This window comes from Callospermophilus lateralis, chromosome 6 (genome assembly GCF_048772815.1).
Source record: "Callospermophilus lateralis isolate mCalLat2 chromosome 6, mCalLat2.hap1, whole genome shotgun sequence".
NCBI lineage: Eukaryota > Metazoa > Chordata > Mammalia > Rodentia > Sciuridae > Callospermophilus > Callospermophilus lateralis.
Genome location: NC_135310.1, coordinates 25,784,770 through 25,800,687, shown reverse-complemented (window position 1 = coordinate 25,800,687; position 15,918 = coordinate 25,784,770). Strand labels below are relative to the sequence as shown.

General features: G+C 34.0%; 1 protein-coding gene across 1 annotated transcript in view; it reads left to right on the top strand.

Moving 5' to 3' along the window:
* Window positions 1-15,918, top strand: part of Vta1 (vesicle trafficking 1) — a 67,322-nt gene that overhangs the window by 30,721 nt on the left and 20,683 nt on the right. Inside the window, exon 5 of the mRNA XM_076858194.2 lies at window positions 10,057-10,165. Within this exon, the coding sequence (XP_076714309.1) occupies window positions 10,057-10,165 (109 nt within the window). The remainder of the gene's footprint in view (window positions 1-10,056; window positions 10,166-15,918) is intronic.

The window sequence follows — 15,918 nt, the reverse complement described above, 5'->3', positions numbered from 1 at the left end:
TTACTGGAAGTGAAATGGGATATTCCACAATAATAAAAGGGCTAGTTCATAAGAAAAACATTATAGTTACAAATGTCTATGCACCTAATAATGAGAGCTTCAAATTCTATGAAATAAAAATTGACAAGTAAAATATAGAATTCATAATCATATGTGGAGATTTTAACATGCTCCTCAGTCATTGATAGACTAAATATATTTAAAAATTAGTAATATTAACTAAAATGAATAAATACCAACCAGCCACATCAGATGTTTTCCAGAATGTGGAAAAATAAGAGCTTTCATACATTGCTTGGTGGAAATATTAGATGTTATAACTACTTTGGGAAAAGATTTGGCAGATTTTTGTAAAGTTAAACATGCTCCCACCCTTTTACCCAGCAATTCCTTTTCTGGTATTTATCCAAGAGAAATGAAAACATATGTCCAGAAAAAGACTTGTTCAGGAGTGCTCATAGGAAATTTATTCATAATAGCCCAAAGCTGGAAACAACCCAGATGTCTACCAACAGGGGAATTGATAAACAAATTGTGCTATTACTTAGACACAAAAAGGAACTGACTACTAGTATAGTCTACATGGATGAATCTTGCAGACATACTGAGTAAAAGAATAGTCAATACAGTTTCTGTGATTCCCTTCTTATCAAGTACTATTACAAATTGTAACTAAAAAAAAATAAAAATAGAAAATAGTTTTAGGTTTTTTTGCAGCAAAGGAAATTGAAAGGAAAGGAACTTAAAATTTAAAGGAAATTGAAATTCTGGAAAGGAACTTTCTGGGGAACTAGAAGTGTTGTATATTGATAGCAGTATGGTTTACACAGGCACAAAACATCAACTCGTACACTTTAAGATTTATACATATCAAGACATATCAGTTTTCCTGCAAATAAAGTTAACAGTAACTCTCCATAAATTTGGTTTATCTTGATAAGGTAAGGAATTCTAAACCTACTTCCTCTGTACTCAAGGATTGAGTAAATGAATATATTGAAGGAGACAGGTTTCTCATTTTCAGACAAGAATGGGAGATGACTAAATTGTGTTGTGGCATTTGGTTAGAATTGGAAGAATTATATTAAATCATGCTTTTGAATATATTAGAAAAATAAGTCTGTATAGAAGTTTTTTTTTTAATCTCTATACTGAAAAGACCTAGAAGCATTGTTGCAGCAGTAGCAATAATTACCCCTAGTACATGAATATGGCTTTAAATACCAGTCTTCTATAACAGGAAACAAGAGTCCTATACAAATGACTAAATCTCTAGTTGGGTCAGAGAAAGCACTAGACAACTGAACTTTCTTGTGCCAGAAAGTAAGCAAGTATGGTCATAATCAGGGGCCCAGCAACTACTCAAATGAGTTCCCACTGTCCATGTCATGAACAATTTAGCATGAAGAATGATAGTAATGAATAATAACCCATTAAGTAAGAGTCTGTGGGTTCATACTAACAAATACAATGCAAAGAAAAATGATAGAACAAAAACAAGGGTCTTTACCATAGAGTCCAATGACTATTTCCTTCAAGTTGCTTATCAAAGAGGAAAAATTTTGTCATATACATCTCTAACCAGGTCATCAAACCTGCCACCACCAGTATTGGACAAACCACATCATGTGCCTCATAAAATCAACTGAAAAGGAAAAACATCACTTTCATGGTAATGGACCAAAATGCACAATGAGAATATAATCATGAAGAAATATCAGACAAATCCAAGTCAGCAGACATTATACAACTAGGTTAATGTCAAGGTCAAGAAAAACTAACAAATGGTAGTCCAGATTGAAGTCTAAATGAACATGACAACTAAATAATGCATGCTCCTTAGATCTAAACTTGGGACAGAACCCACGTAGAGGTTTACAGTAGAGGTCATGTCAAGAAGGAGTTGAATTTAGGATTATTTCAAATATAGAGATGACAGAAGAGATTTGAGTGGTAAAGTGACTCAAGGTTTGTGTTGAACTGCTAATAATAACAGACAACATTTTGGGGACAGTTGACAGAATTTATTATAACTGTGTATCAGACATTAGTTTTTTCATAACCATTGTGTATTAGATTGTCCTGGAGCTTAGTAATGTACAGTGAAAGGATAAGGGGATACAGTGTCTTCAACTTAACTCTTCAATGGTACAGGAAAAAAAATGTATATACACATTTGTATTTTATGTTTTCATCTACATAAATAGATTGACAGATGTAAACAGTTGGAGAATCTAATTAAAAGTTACGTGGGAATATCTTGTACTATTGTTGAAACTTTTTTATAAGTTCAATGAAAACAAAGGATTAAATAGCTAAATCTTTTGGCTAATTGGAATGTACATTCAAATATAAAAAGACTAATTAAATTTAAGTATTCGAATTCAATTTTAAATGTGTTTTTTGGGTGCAGTTTTGTTCTCCTTTTTTAAAACTTGTTTTATGAAATTCTGTGTGCTTTAAAAAGTATCAGACTATAAAAATTAATGAATCTCAGGAAGTACATGTAATTTGTAACTATAAATGCTTCGTATATTGAGTTATTACTCATTATGGTAATGTTTGTTTAATGCTTGTTTTTCAAGCATTTCTCATTGTATTACATCCTAGTATTGCTATGTAGACCATCTGTTTGTATGATATACTTGGGAGAATTTAGGGACTTAAGAATATACATGTATTATCTTCCCTATGATCAAAAGTCTAAAAACTATGAACTCAAGTTTGATATGCCTGTTTATTAATTAGCAAAAAGAGTTATGTTTCGTTTCAGTGATTTTCATAGTATGGTTTCCAAATAGCTTCAGAATCATTTGGTGTACTAAGTAAAAATATGGACACTTAAAACCTACCTATCGATTTATTCATTCACCGAATATTTGTTAAGCTCAATGCACCAAGCACTGTTCAGGCACTAGCAATATAGAAATTGGCAAAATGCATGCCCTATGGGAATCACAGTCCTATGAGAGACAATGAATAAATAATAATAATAATAAATAAATAATTAAAATGTATACTCTGTCCTATGGTAAGTGTCATCAAGGAATTCAAGGTAGGAATAAAAAGATCAATTAATTTTTAAGTAAGTTGACTGAGGAAGGCCTGACTGAGAAGGCAACATTTTAGCAATGCCTTGAAAGAAGTGAGGGAATAAATGGTACAGGTACTCAGAGAAAGTGCAAAGTTTTCAAGACAATATAGGCTGCCTGTTCTTATTCAAGAAATAGCAAGGAGGACAGTGTCCCTGAATCCAGAGTAAGGAGAAGAAGAGTGGCAGGAGATGAGGATGGGGAGGGGGAATTGAAACCAAGTCAAGGGCTGGAGATGTAGCTCAGTGGTAGAGCACTTGCCTAGTATGCATGAGACCCTGAGTTCAATCCCCAGTACTGAAAATTTTTTAAAAAATCTATTTTTCCTTTCACTATAGTGGACAAGGGTGGGGAAAAAAAGAAGCCTGTTAGTACATTATTAAATAATCCAAGTAAGAGATAATGATTACTCAGACCAGAATTTACAGTAGAGGTCATGTCAAGAAGGAGTTGAATTTAGGATTATTTCAAATATAGAGATGACAGAAGAGATTTGAGTAGTAAAGTGACTCAGGGTTTGTGTTGAACTGCTAATAAGAATGGAGTTGTCATTTATAACATGTGGAGTCGCAGATTTAGGGGCAGAAGATCAGTAGTTGGCTTGGAACTTTAAGAAGGCTATCCAATGTAGAAATAATATGTCAAGTTGGATATAATAAGATTTAAGGTTTAGAAGAGAGGTATGAACAGAAGACATAAATTTGGGAGTTGACATGTGAGATGGTATTTAAATCCATAAAGTTGAATGAGAACATTAAGATAAAGTATAGGAGGAGAAGATTAAGAATCTAAGAAATGAAGTCTGGCACTCCTAGCCTTTGGTCCTTACAAAGGACAGAAGGAACTCTAACAAGGTAAAAGGAAAACCAGAAGACCTTGATAACCAGGAAACCCCAGGTTCAAGGTAAAAGTGATCATCTTTTCATATTGATAGGATTGGGGAACATGACATTAACCATTGGATTAGCAGTAGAGAAGAAATCTCACCTTGACAAAAGCAGTTGCATTGAGTGGTAGGGATAAAAACTTGACTAGGCTGGATTCAAGAGAAAATCGAAAAAGGAGAATTGGAGGTAGCTCTTACAAAACATTCTCTTTTAAGATGGTTCATTGGTATACTACTGAAGAATATTTTATCTTAAATTTTTTTATAGATTGGGTTGGAATTTTGTGGAGAGAGAGTGTGTGTGTGTGAGTGTGTGTACATTCATGTATGTGCCTTAATTTTATCCTCATGTCATTCTTAAATGTACTGAGTTTTAAAACATCTGATCTAGTCTATGGCTAGTGTTTTCCTACCAGTCATTCTTAGGAATATCAAGTCCAACCAGATGAATTAGGATTAAATGAAAACTTTGTATATTGCTACTGACTTTAGTAGCTTAAATTTATATTTATCAGTGGTTCTCATTATCCAATTACAAAACAGAAACTTAGAGGCCAGGGACAAACGTAAAAGGTTTCTTTGCAACTTCTGTTTCCCAAAAAGGATGTCTAATCAACTAAAAGGAGTTAACAGATTTCAAGAATATTGACATCTTAAAAATTTTCTCATAAAATATTCTGCAATACCAGCATTCTTTTTTTTAAAGAAAGCAGTATTTTAGATTATATTAATTTGAAGTTACTACTGTCAGAATTTGCTGCTAAATATTATTCACTCCTGTTTGTCCAACTGAAGGTATTTTGTAAACTGTAATATAAAACTATTGCTTTGTCTGCTTTGGGTACACTTTTTAAATTATGCTTACTAAAATGAACACTTTCTAGCTTATTAATGTTTTATTAAACTTCATATACTATTAAGGTGAAAAGACAACTTTATAAGTCATTATTGTACAATTTTCCCTCTTAGATCTTCAGAAAGGATTAAAGCATTCAAGATTGGGAAAGATTTGTCTTATTTTTAGGACCACTCTTATCCAAAACAATGTACTCATATACTTTCAAAGTGAAGCTCTTTTTATCTTTCAAGATATATCCTACTTTAACATATTAAGTACTTGACTTGTTAGTTTAGATATGAGATGTCCCCGAAAAGCTCATGTGTGAGACAATGCAAAAAGATTTAGAAGTGAAATGATTGAGTTATGAGAGCCTTAACAGGATCAGCAAATTAATCCCCTGATAGATATTAACTGAGTGATAACTGAAAGCAGATAAGAGTGTGGCTAGAGGAGGTAGGTCATTAGGGGTGTGCCTTTGGTCCCTGGCACATCACTTGTACATATGCTCTCTCTCCCTTTCTCTTATCCCTCCTCCCCCCCTTCTCAGTGATATGTCCTTGAGTCACTTTCTTCCACCACACTTTTCTGTCAGGATGTTCTGCCTCACTGGAGACCCAAGGATTGGGACCAACCTTTTATGGACTGAGACCTCTGAAACCCGGAGCTCCAAAATAAACTTTAGCTCTTCTAATTATTCTTGTCAGGTCTTTTGGTCTGGGCAGTTAAAAAAAAAAGCTGGCTGAAACACCTGTTAAAGCCCATTTTCCCTTATTTCATGTATGTCCATCTGAATTGCTAAGTGCATAGCTTACAAAGGAAGTCCTGAATTGTCTGGCTTGACTACTAAATTATTGTAACCTTGGGCAAATCATTTGACTTTTTAATGGCATTTCCTTGTCTCTACAGTGATGAGATTTTTAAAACCCTAAGAGATAAAAGATGAAGAACTATTATGGGACTGTTGTGTTTTGGATAAGAGACCTCCAAAAGTCCATGTGTTAATTGCTTGATCCCTAGGATGGTAGTAGAGCCCTTAGGAGGTGGGGCCTTTTTGAGATACTTATATAATTGTAACCCTGCCCTTGAAGGGAATTGTGGAATTCCTGGTCCCTCCTTACCCCACACTGCCTAGCCATGAGGCGAATAGTTTTGCTTTACTGTGTACTCCTATCCTTATGTGCTGTCTCACCATAGGCAGGCCCAGAGCAAGCAGGTGAACCAGTCATGGAGTAGAGCCTCTAAGGAGTAAAATAAAGTTTTCTGTTTATAAGTTAATTACCTTAGTTATTTTGTTATAGCAATGGAAGACTGACTAAAGCAAACTTTAGATAAGATGGGTATCATTTTTAGGCGTGGCAGTTAGTTCCTGGCTTTCATATTGGACTAATGGTTATACCTGACTCATTGATCCTGGTAATCCTCAACACTTAGCATAGTGCCTGATTTAATAAATGACAAATGTTATCTTACTGGAAAGCAGGAAGCTGATTGGGAATGAATATTTGGGTTGAAACTTGAGAAAGAGACTGTGGGTTGAAAAGGAAATCATGTTAGATAAGGGAAGGTAATGTGGAAAAGATGGCATATGATAAACAATCCCTTCTGAAATTAATGGAAATAGCAGGAACCAAGACTGAAGCAGTGTCAACAATGTGTAGGGCCTTGGGTGCCAAAGTATCTAAGCTAATCCTATAATGCCTCAAAGCCTTAATGGAACTAAAACACGATTAGCCTATATTTCAAGGTTATTATGAGGACCAAATAAGAATAAAATGTACAGAAATGCTTTATAACCTGTAAAGTACTATCAAGGTATTAATTCAAAATTTTGTCTTATTTTGGACTTATCTTACTTATCCCACCAGCCCTGAATATGTATCTTCTACCCATGGCAAATTGATTTATCTTCAAATGAAATAATTCCTTTATTGCTGTCTTTCTGACATTGCTCATGGTTTTCCTTCTCCCCAGAGAAGTCTGACTACTACTTTCTACTTTGTCCCATCGTGCTTACCCTGGGAAGCCAAACTAAAATGTTGTTTCCTTTATTACTTATCCAGTTTTTTAATATTTTACTCAATTCTTACATGCATTTACTGTAAGAAACAAATTTAATATTTCCTACTTAATTATATTATATAGTAATCTTTGATGTTTTAATTCTGCATCCAAAAAAAGGTAGCTTCCTACAAACAGAAATAACATATTGATTTATTTTATATTTCCCATATTGGTAATTGAAGGTCTTCAGAATAGCAAATATGTATTGAGCCTACAAAAATTTTGAAGTGAACTATGCCTATCTTATTTTTTCTTTCAAAAGAAGGAAAATAATGTTTGCAAATAATGAATTCAAGTGAACAACTAAACCTGGAGTATCTTAAATTTGAAATAATGTAACATCTGTGGAACTTGAATTCAGTTGTTCAGGATTTTGAAAAATTAAAGAAAAAAAACGTTCAGTGCTTCAGTGTACCTACTCTTTACTCCCAAAGAATGAAATGGAAGAAAAACATGAACCATATAATACTATTCTGTAGGTCAAAAACAGTCAAAGACTAGAAATTTCAAATTATTCTATCTAACTGTATAATAATCTCTTTTTAAATTTTATTTTTTTAATTAGCTACACATGACATTACAATGATCTTGGCAATTCATACATTTAAATCAATAATCTTAATTGAACTGTCTAATCCCAATATTCCATTACCTACTACAAAAATTATAATCTATTACATTAACACAGAAGTAATAAATATGTTTAGTGAACAGAATAACTTCCATTAAAATCAAAGTATTATATGTTGGAAATGTGTATATTTGTTTAACAGCTACTATGTGCTGAAACCAAGGTCAAGTGCTTGTAATAAATAATAGACGTGAACTATGCCTTTTTTGAGTTTGTTTTCTAAAATATGTTAAGTGTGTGTTTGTGGGGAGAATACTCTATAAACATACAGTTAGGTATATAATTATGAATTGTAATAAATATTGTTATAGAAAAGATATAGAATTACTGAGTGTTTTTAAGTTGGGATGGTCAGGGAAATATTTTTGAGAAGTAACATTTGATCTTATGTATAAGGGGTGAGTTGAGTAGGAGTGATAGGAGTGAATTGACATGTGGGGGAAAAAAAAGGAAATCAGGTGGAGAAGAGGTGGTGTAGACCTTGGCATGTACACAGATAGAAAATGTATCCTCCTGGCTGGTGGTACTGAATGAATGGGATACACATTAGAGTAGGCTGGACAGTTAAGAACTATGTAGAATAGACTCCTGTAGCCCAGGTTACAAGTTTGTTTTCTATCTTAAGTGCATTGGAAAGCCATTGAAGATTGATAGGCAGGGATTTATATTTTATAAAGGCACAGCCTGAGTACTGAGTGAGGAAGATGGGGGGCAGTAGTAGGGTGAAAGTAAGGAGACAGATTAGGGGAATAATGCAGAGAAAGTGGGATTAAGAGCAATTCAGGGTCTGTTCCAAAAGCAAAAACAAATGAATCCCTAGTGGACTAAATGAGGGAACTGGGAAAATAGGATTAGGTGGGTGGGTATGAACTTAAGAGAATGAAGTTCCCTGCAAGTAGGAGAGTTTGGGAGAGAATCAAGAGAAAAGTTTAGACAAATTAAATTTAGTTGTATATGAACATGCAATTGGAGATGTCACATAGTTGGATATTTGCCAGAAGCAAATTCAGGCTATGTACAGACATTTAAGAGTGATAAAGATGTCCATAGTACTTAAAGCCATGGGAATGACTGTGGAGAGATAAGAAAATAGACTATATGAGGGTACCTTTTTCTTACCTTGTAGAAACCTGATAGGTAATGAATAAAGGCAGCCCAGTATGAAATAATAGGTGGCAGCTGATGATAAGCAACAAGGAACTAAGGGAAGGAGGGGGTGGGGAACAGGGGAGAGAACCAGAATGAATGAGTATAAATGAGCATACATCAACTGAAGAGAACTGTACTTACAGTTCAGTTCAGGTAATTATTACCAAGTAAGGCAGGCTCCGTGTTTTTAGAACTCCCATTTTTAAAAAAAGAGAAATGTGGATTTCCATAATTTTCCTAGAATATGGAAAACAATTCATACTTTAAATTCTGTGGGAATCAGCATTGACTGAACCACTAGTTTGCAATCTCTGCTTCTACAGGGTACTGCAGATTATTTGGTGTTTAGATAGAGCAATAAGTAGACACAGACAGTAGAAAGAAAACCCAGGAGAGAGTGTCAAAAAATCAAAAATAGAGAGTATTTCTCAACAATTGGAATGTTCCAGATTCTAGTATTCTGCTGATAGGTTTGGTTAGGTGATAACCTGGAAAATGTCCATTAGATTTGCCAGTGTGAAGTAGGTTGTTGGTGAGGTTAGCAAGAGCAGTTTAGTGACATACAGGCTGCTCACACGTGGACTCCCTGTCATTAAAATGCACCATCACATTAAAATTCTCTGACAAGGAAACATGAACTAAACAGAAAAGAAAGCAAGCAAACCCTTTCCCACTGAGTGAACAGAAAGGTAAAAAAGCGAAGACTTTAAATGTGGATGTTTCTTTTGGTAACATTGTTGGTAAAGTGAAACAAAATACAATCAGACTTGGAAGAAGACAGGAATTAATGTATGGAATTTAGGAAAGAGGCAGCTAGCAAGTTCTTAAGTGATATTTTCAGTTCCCCTCACAGTACTACAATGAGGCATCATTTTCCCCTTAGAATTGAGTTAATGACATTCAGATATTAGGTAGCATATGACAGGTTAAAAGTTAAGTTTACTTGGCTCTCAGTCTAATGCATGTTTTAACAACTGTGTCATCTTAGTTTTCATAGATTTGCACAGATTTTTAGTGAAAATAATTTAATTTGTTGTTATTCTATTTTATGTTTAATCTTAAAAATTCCATTTAGTGTCTTTCTCTGTTGTGCATAAGAGTTGCAAATTTTGCTAGAAGAAAACTCTCATATTTTCCCTGCAGACTTTTTCTGAAATGTGACACTTTATAGAAGAACTGGGCATGTTCTTTGATGAAGATAGCTTTACATGGAGTCTGTCAAGCCCTAGACGGTTAATAGAATCAGCAACTGGGTGGGGTGATCACCAGACACTTCAGAGCTGTGCGACATAAAAATAGGTTTTATCTCAGAAATATAATATAGGTTATCTTAAATGCTTAGTATTTTTACTTTTTTGCCATTATCTAATATTAATATAAAAATACTCTCTTTTAGAATGTGAAACACAGAAAATATGCAAGGTGGAAGGCAGCGTATATCCATAATTGTTTAAAGAATGGAGAGACTCCTCAAGCGGGCCCTGTTGGAATTGAAGAAGATAATGGTATGTATTTATATAGTTTAAGTGAAATTATTTAATGAGATAATATTTTTCAGAACATTATTCAAAATTTCTAGGAAGAAATGATACAGTTTTAATTTTTTTATAAAGTCCAAAATCCTTAAAAGTCAAGTATAAAAATCATAAACTTGGGGACAATGAGAGATTAAGGCCAAATTGCTATAATATGTATTCACACGTGCACATAATGACTTGAGTATCTCCTACACCTTTTGTTTTGTTTTTTTTTTTTTTTTTTTTTGTTTTTTGGTTCCAGGGATTGAATCCAGGGGTACTTAACCACTGGGCCACAACCCCAACCCTTTTTGTTTTGTTTCATTGTTTATATTTTGAGAGAGGGTCTCACTTATTTGCTTAGGACCTTGCTAAGTTGCTGAGGTTTGGCTTTGAACTTGCAATCTTCCTGAGCCACTGGGATTACAGATGTACACCACCACACCAGCTTATCTCCTATATCTTAATCAAATTCTATTCCTGTGTAGGAAAAGCAATGCATTCATAATTTATAAAATGTTTCCAGACAACAAAGAATATTATTATTAATAATTAATTATTATTTTTTGTATACATGTTTGAATTATGCAGGAGTTTGGGAGGATGGTAGGTAAGTAATACATGGTTCAATAATTACAGAGTATGTGAAAAGTACAAAGAAACTTTATTCTCCCCACACCATGCCCCATATTCCTAAGTCCTACCAAAATTCAAATAAGTAAACATTAGATTTAGTTTTTTGTGTATCTTTATAGAGGTCATTTTTTAACTTTATACAGATAGCAAAATCTTATCACATTGTAAGTGGGTTTTACACAATTTAATTATGAAAAAAAAATGAAGGTCTTATTTTACTTGACCTTTTAGATAATGTATGATGGAACAGAAAGGAAAAACATTTTTCACTTTTTTTTTTTTTCTATTGATTAGACCTCTAGGTAAAAGACCATTCCAAAAAGAACAATTTTGTTCTCTAAACTGAGAAAATTCCAAATGATTCCTTATGTTTTGTTACATCTTCATCTGTGACAATGATCTAATGCAGGAGTCAGTAAATTTTTCAAAAAGGATCAGTTACAATATTTTAAACTGTGGACTATGATTTGTTACAGTTGTTTGACTCTACTGCTATTGTATTAAGACAGCCATAGATAATATGTAAACAACTTAGCATGGTTGTGTTCCAGTAAAACCTTTTTTACAAAAGTAGGCAACCAGCCACTGGCTAGTTGGCCTCTAATATGATTCATCTCCTTATGTTTTATGTTATTATAGAGAATTTTTCAAAGATTGCCTAATGTTAAATGAGTTTTCACCATGCAACAAATCCCACTTGGTTGTGATGTTTTAATTTTATTGATGGATTCAGTTCCCTACACTTGTATCATTGAGGATTTTGCAATGCATTTATAACTAAAATTGGTCTACAGTTTTCTTTTTGTTGTCAATATTATGCTTCTCAAATAAAATTTTGAAAATTTCTAGTTTTTTTCTATGCTTTGGAACAGACTAAATAGCTTTTGAATTCTCTACTCTGTAAATGCTTCCTGGAAATCTTTTGTGAAACCAGCTTGCCCTGGTACTGAAGATGCTCTTTGGCATTAATTTTTCATGCAAATCTGTTGCCATGGAATTTTTTTTCCTCAGTCAATTCACACTAAATGAATGTGCACTGATAAAATAAGTGGTATTTTACTTCTTTTAGCCAATCTTATTTCTTCATATTTATAGTCCTTACCATTTTTCAGTCCTGAGTTGCACTTTAGTATAACAATGTGCATACTTGTACAGAGTTGTATGTATCCACTGGCAAAATATGAGTTATCTTGAGTATTTCTACAAATCATTTGAAGAATGAGTAGGGGGTCACAGAAGCACACAGAAACATGCAGAAATCTTCATTCTGAAAAACAAAAACAAAACAAGATTCCCAACACACCTACTGGAACCTAGAGCTAAAGTTTTACAGACTCATAGAATTACTGACAAGGATGCTGAACAGCTGCATTTCCCATATACTGCTCATAAAAAAAAGGGGAAAAGTTTGGTACGTTCATAAAAAAATAAACATATACTTAGCATATAGGCCTAGCATTCTCATTCCTAATTATCTGCCCAAGGGTAATTCAAATGTATTTTCACACAAAGACCTATATGTAAATGTTTATAAGAACTTTATCTGTAATTATCAAAATCTAGATGTAATCCAGATGTCATCAGTTTTAATGAGTCAAAAAATTGTAGCATATCCTTGCACTCAAATACTAAACAGTTAAAGGTAGTGAACAGATGTACGCAACAATGTGAACTAAATCTCAAAAGCCAAACACAATAAGCTACCTATTATATGATTGCATTTATGTAATGTTCTGAAAAAGGCAATACTATAAGGATTAGAATCAAATCAGTGAGCAGTCAGAGAATAGGGAAGGAGATTTACTACAAAGGAGCACGGGAAACTTAGGGGATGATGGGAATATCCTGTATTATAGCTGTGGTGGTATTTATACACTGTATAAGCTTTTAAGACTACCCACAAAGGATGAGTTTCACTACATATAAATTATTACCTTATAAGAATTTTTTTAAAATAGGAATTAGGGAAAATCTTTGTGTTTTGTTTATTCAAAGATTATTAAGAATTTTAATATGGTGGAAAACATCATACTTTTACATATGAATCCTAAGTGTGAATTATTTTACTATTCATTTCTTTCATATAGCATTTCAAGTTAATTTGTTCCTATCTATTTATGAAGTATATTTTACCATCTGTTTTTGCCTAATTTTTAAAGTAATTTTTCATACAAAATGCTTCTTCACTGGGACTGGGGCTGGGGCTCAGCAGTAGTGCCCTTGCTGGCATGTGATTGATTCTCAGCACCACATATAAATAAATGAAATAAACATCTATCAACAACTAAAACAATTTTTAAAAACCCAAAAAACTAGAAAAATATCCTTTAAAAAATGCTGCTTCTAGTAATTTTATATAATAAATGCCTCACATTCTTACAGTGCAATAAAACTTGCAAATCATTTTTAACATATTTTATTTCATGTCCTCAAAAATTCCTAAGATCTAGTTCATATAATTCCCGTTTTACAGAAGAAATTGGGTATTGTCATGTGTGGCCTGCCTGAGATCATAAAAGCACAAGGAGACAACCAGAACTTGAGTGTTCTGAGTCCTGACCACTCTGAATTAAGTTTTGGGGTTATTCGTCATTACAGTAGAAATTGATTATTTAAAGTATGTTGTCCTGATTTTCTCACTTTCCAATTAATATTTTAGAATGTTTTACATACTTCCTTTTCTATGTTAATACTGACTATAATCAGGTATGTATCATACCAGGCCTCATGTATATTACTTCTAGTTTACCACAAGAAAAAAATTGAGATTCTTAGCTAATCAGCAAGACTCACCACTGTCTGGTAACACTATATTTCACTTTCTTTATTTTCTAAACCTACCTTCTGTTGTATTAATGTGTTTGGGCTGCCATAACAAAATCCTGCAGACTTTATGACTTAAACAAACGGAATTTACTTTCACCATTCTGGAGACAAGAAAGTCCAAGACAAAGGTCCAACAGGATTGGCTTTCTGATAAGAACTCTCTCTTGGCTTTCATATGGTTCTTGCTGTGTCCCCCCATGCCAAAAAGAGAGCCTCTTCCATTCTTCTTCCTCTTATAAGGCCACAGTCCTGTCAGATAAGGGCCCTATCTATATCCCTTTTTGACTTTAATATGTTCTGAAGACTCTCTCCAGATAGTAATATTGGGTTGACAGGCTTTACTATATGAAAATTGGGGTGACACACTTCAGTCTGCAGCATTCTGGTCCTTGGAATGTCTTTACCACATGAAAAATACAGTAATTCTTTACTGTGCCCCAAGTCTTAACTCATTCCAACATCACAGTCTCACCTGTTAATCTGAATCAGATAAATAAGAGAGATTTTAGGTACAGTTCATACTAAGACAGAATTATTCTCCAGCTTTGAACCTATGAATCCAAACAAGTTATATGTTTCCAAAAACTACAGTAGTGGGACAGTCATCGATAGAATAGATATTCCCATTCCAAAAAAGAGAAATCAGAAAGAAAAACAAGGGACAGGTCTTAAGCAAATCTAAAACCTAGCAAAGGCAAATTCCATTAAGGTTTTAAACTTAGAAATAATCCTCTTTAATTCAGTGTTTTACCCTCTGGACCCACTGGTGTGGTAATCTCATCCCTGAAGTTTTGCTCACAAGACTCCAGGACAAGTGGCTCTGTCCCTATGACTCTGGATGGAAGCAATCTAGCACACTGAAATAGAGGTGATAGCTCCACCCTTAAAGAGAAGAACACATATTTACAACTGAGCAGTTTATGGTTAGGTTCTATGTGATCTAAGAAGGATGACAGCCTTCCTTCATTTTGTCTCTCTCAATCCACTTTAGTCCTAGCTGACAATGTTTTTACTGCTAAAATTCCATTTTTATTCCTGGCTTCTGCTTAGACAGCTGATCAATTCCATGAGTTGCACCCTAGTTTCTTTATTAAATGGTTCTTCAGCCACACCCATAGTGTTTTCTGTAAAACAAGCGTTCTAATTTTTTCAATATGGATAAACTAAGAATTTTCCCCAAGTCTCCCAAGTCCTGGTTCCTCTTGGCCTAATAAATCCCTCTTAATTTCCCTCTCTCTACATTTTACTATAAGTACTAAGGAGAACCAAGCTTCACCTTCAGTATTTGCTGAGAAATCTCCCCTGCCAAATATACAGTTTCATCACTAGAATACAATTTAGCCAAGATTTTTGCCACTATGTAAGAAGGATCACTTCTTCATTTCCATCTAAAACCTTACCAGAATTGTGTGGTTTTGGTTTTTTGTTTTGTTTTTTGGTGTGGAACGGGGATTTAAATCTCCAAGGGGCCATTATTTTGCCACTGAGTAACATAGATCCACTAAGCTACATACATTCCCAGCCGCCCCCACAACCCCCTACTTTTTTTTTTTTGAGACATGATCTCAGTAAATTGCCCAGGCTGGCCTCAAACTTGTGATTCTCCTGCTGGATTTCCAAGTAACTGGATTATAGGTATGCACCACTGGTCCAGCTGGAGTTGCCTTTAGCAATCCATTATTTTTAGTATGGACCTCAAAACTAATAGAGCCACTATCCATTACCCAGTTCCAAAGCTACTATCACATTTGTAATTACTTATTATAATAGCATTCCACTTTTCACTGTCTTGATTTGAACTTCTGTTATAATATACCGTAGACTGGTTGGCTTAAGTAATAATAATTTGTTTTCTCGTGATTCCAGGGACTAGAATTCCCAGATTAAGATCCAATAGAATAAATTTCTGATCCCTTCCTCACTTGTAGATGGCCATTTTCTTGCTATGGCAAAGAAAGAAAAATGTCTCTATCTTATTCTCTGTATCCTCTTAAAAAGACTCAGTTCCTTGGGACTAAGGCCTCACTCTTATGATTTAATTTCATCTTAATTATCTCCTAAAGACTATTTCCAAATACAGTCACAAGGGGGTCAGAGCTTCACCATTTGAGTGAAAGTGCACAGTTCATTTCATGACATCCATATAATTTGTTATGACAGCCATAGTAGTTAGCAGAAAGCACCATTGTCTCCTTAGTGAAAACTATTTCTCCTTTCTTTCTTTCTTTCTTTCTTTGCCTATACAAATCCTAATGATATCTGATGACCTCTTTCATCTG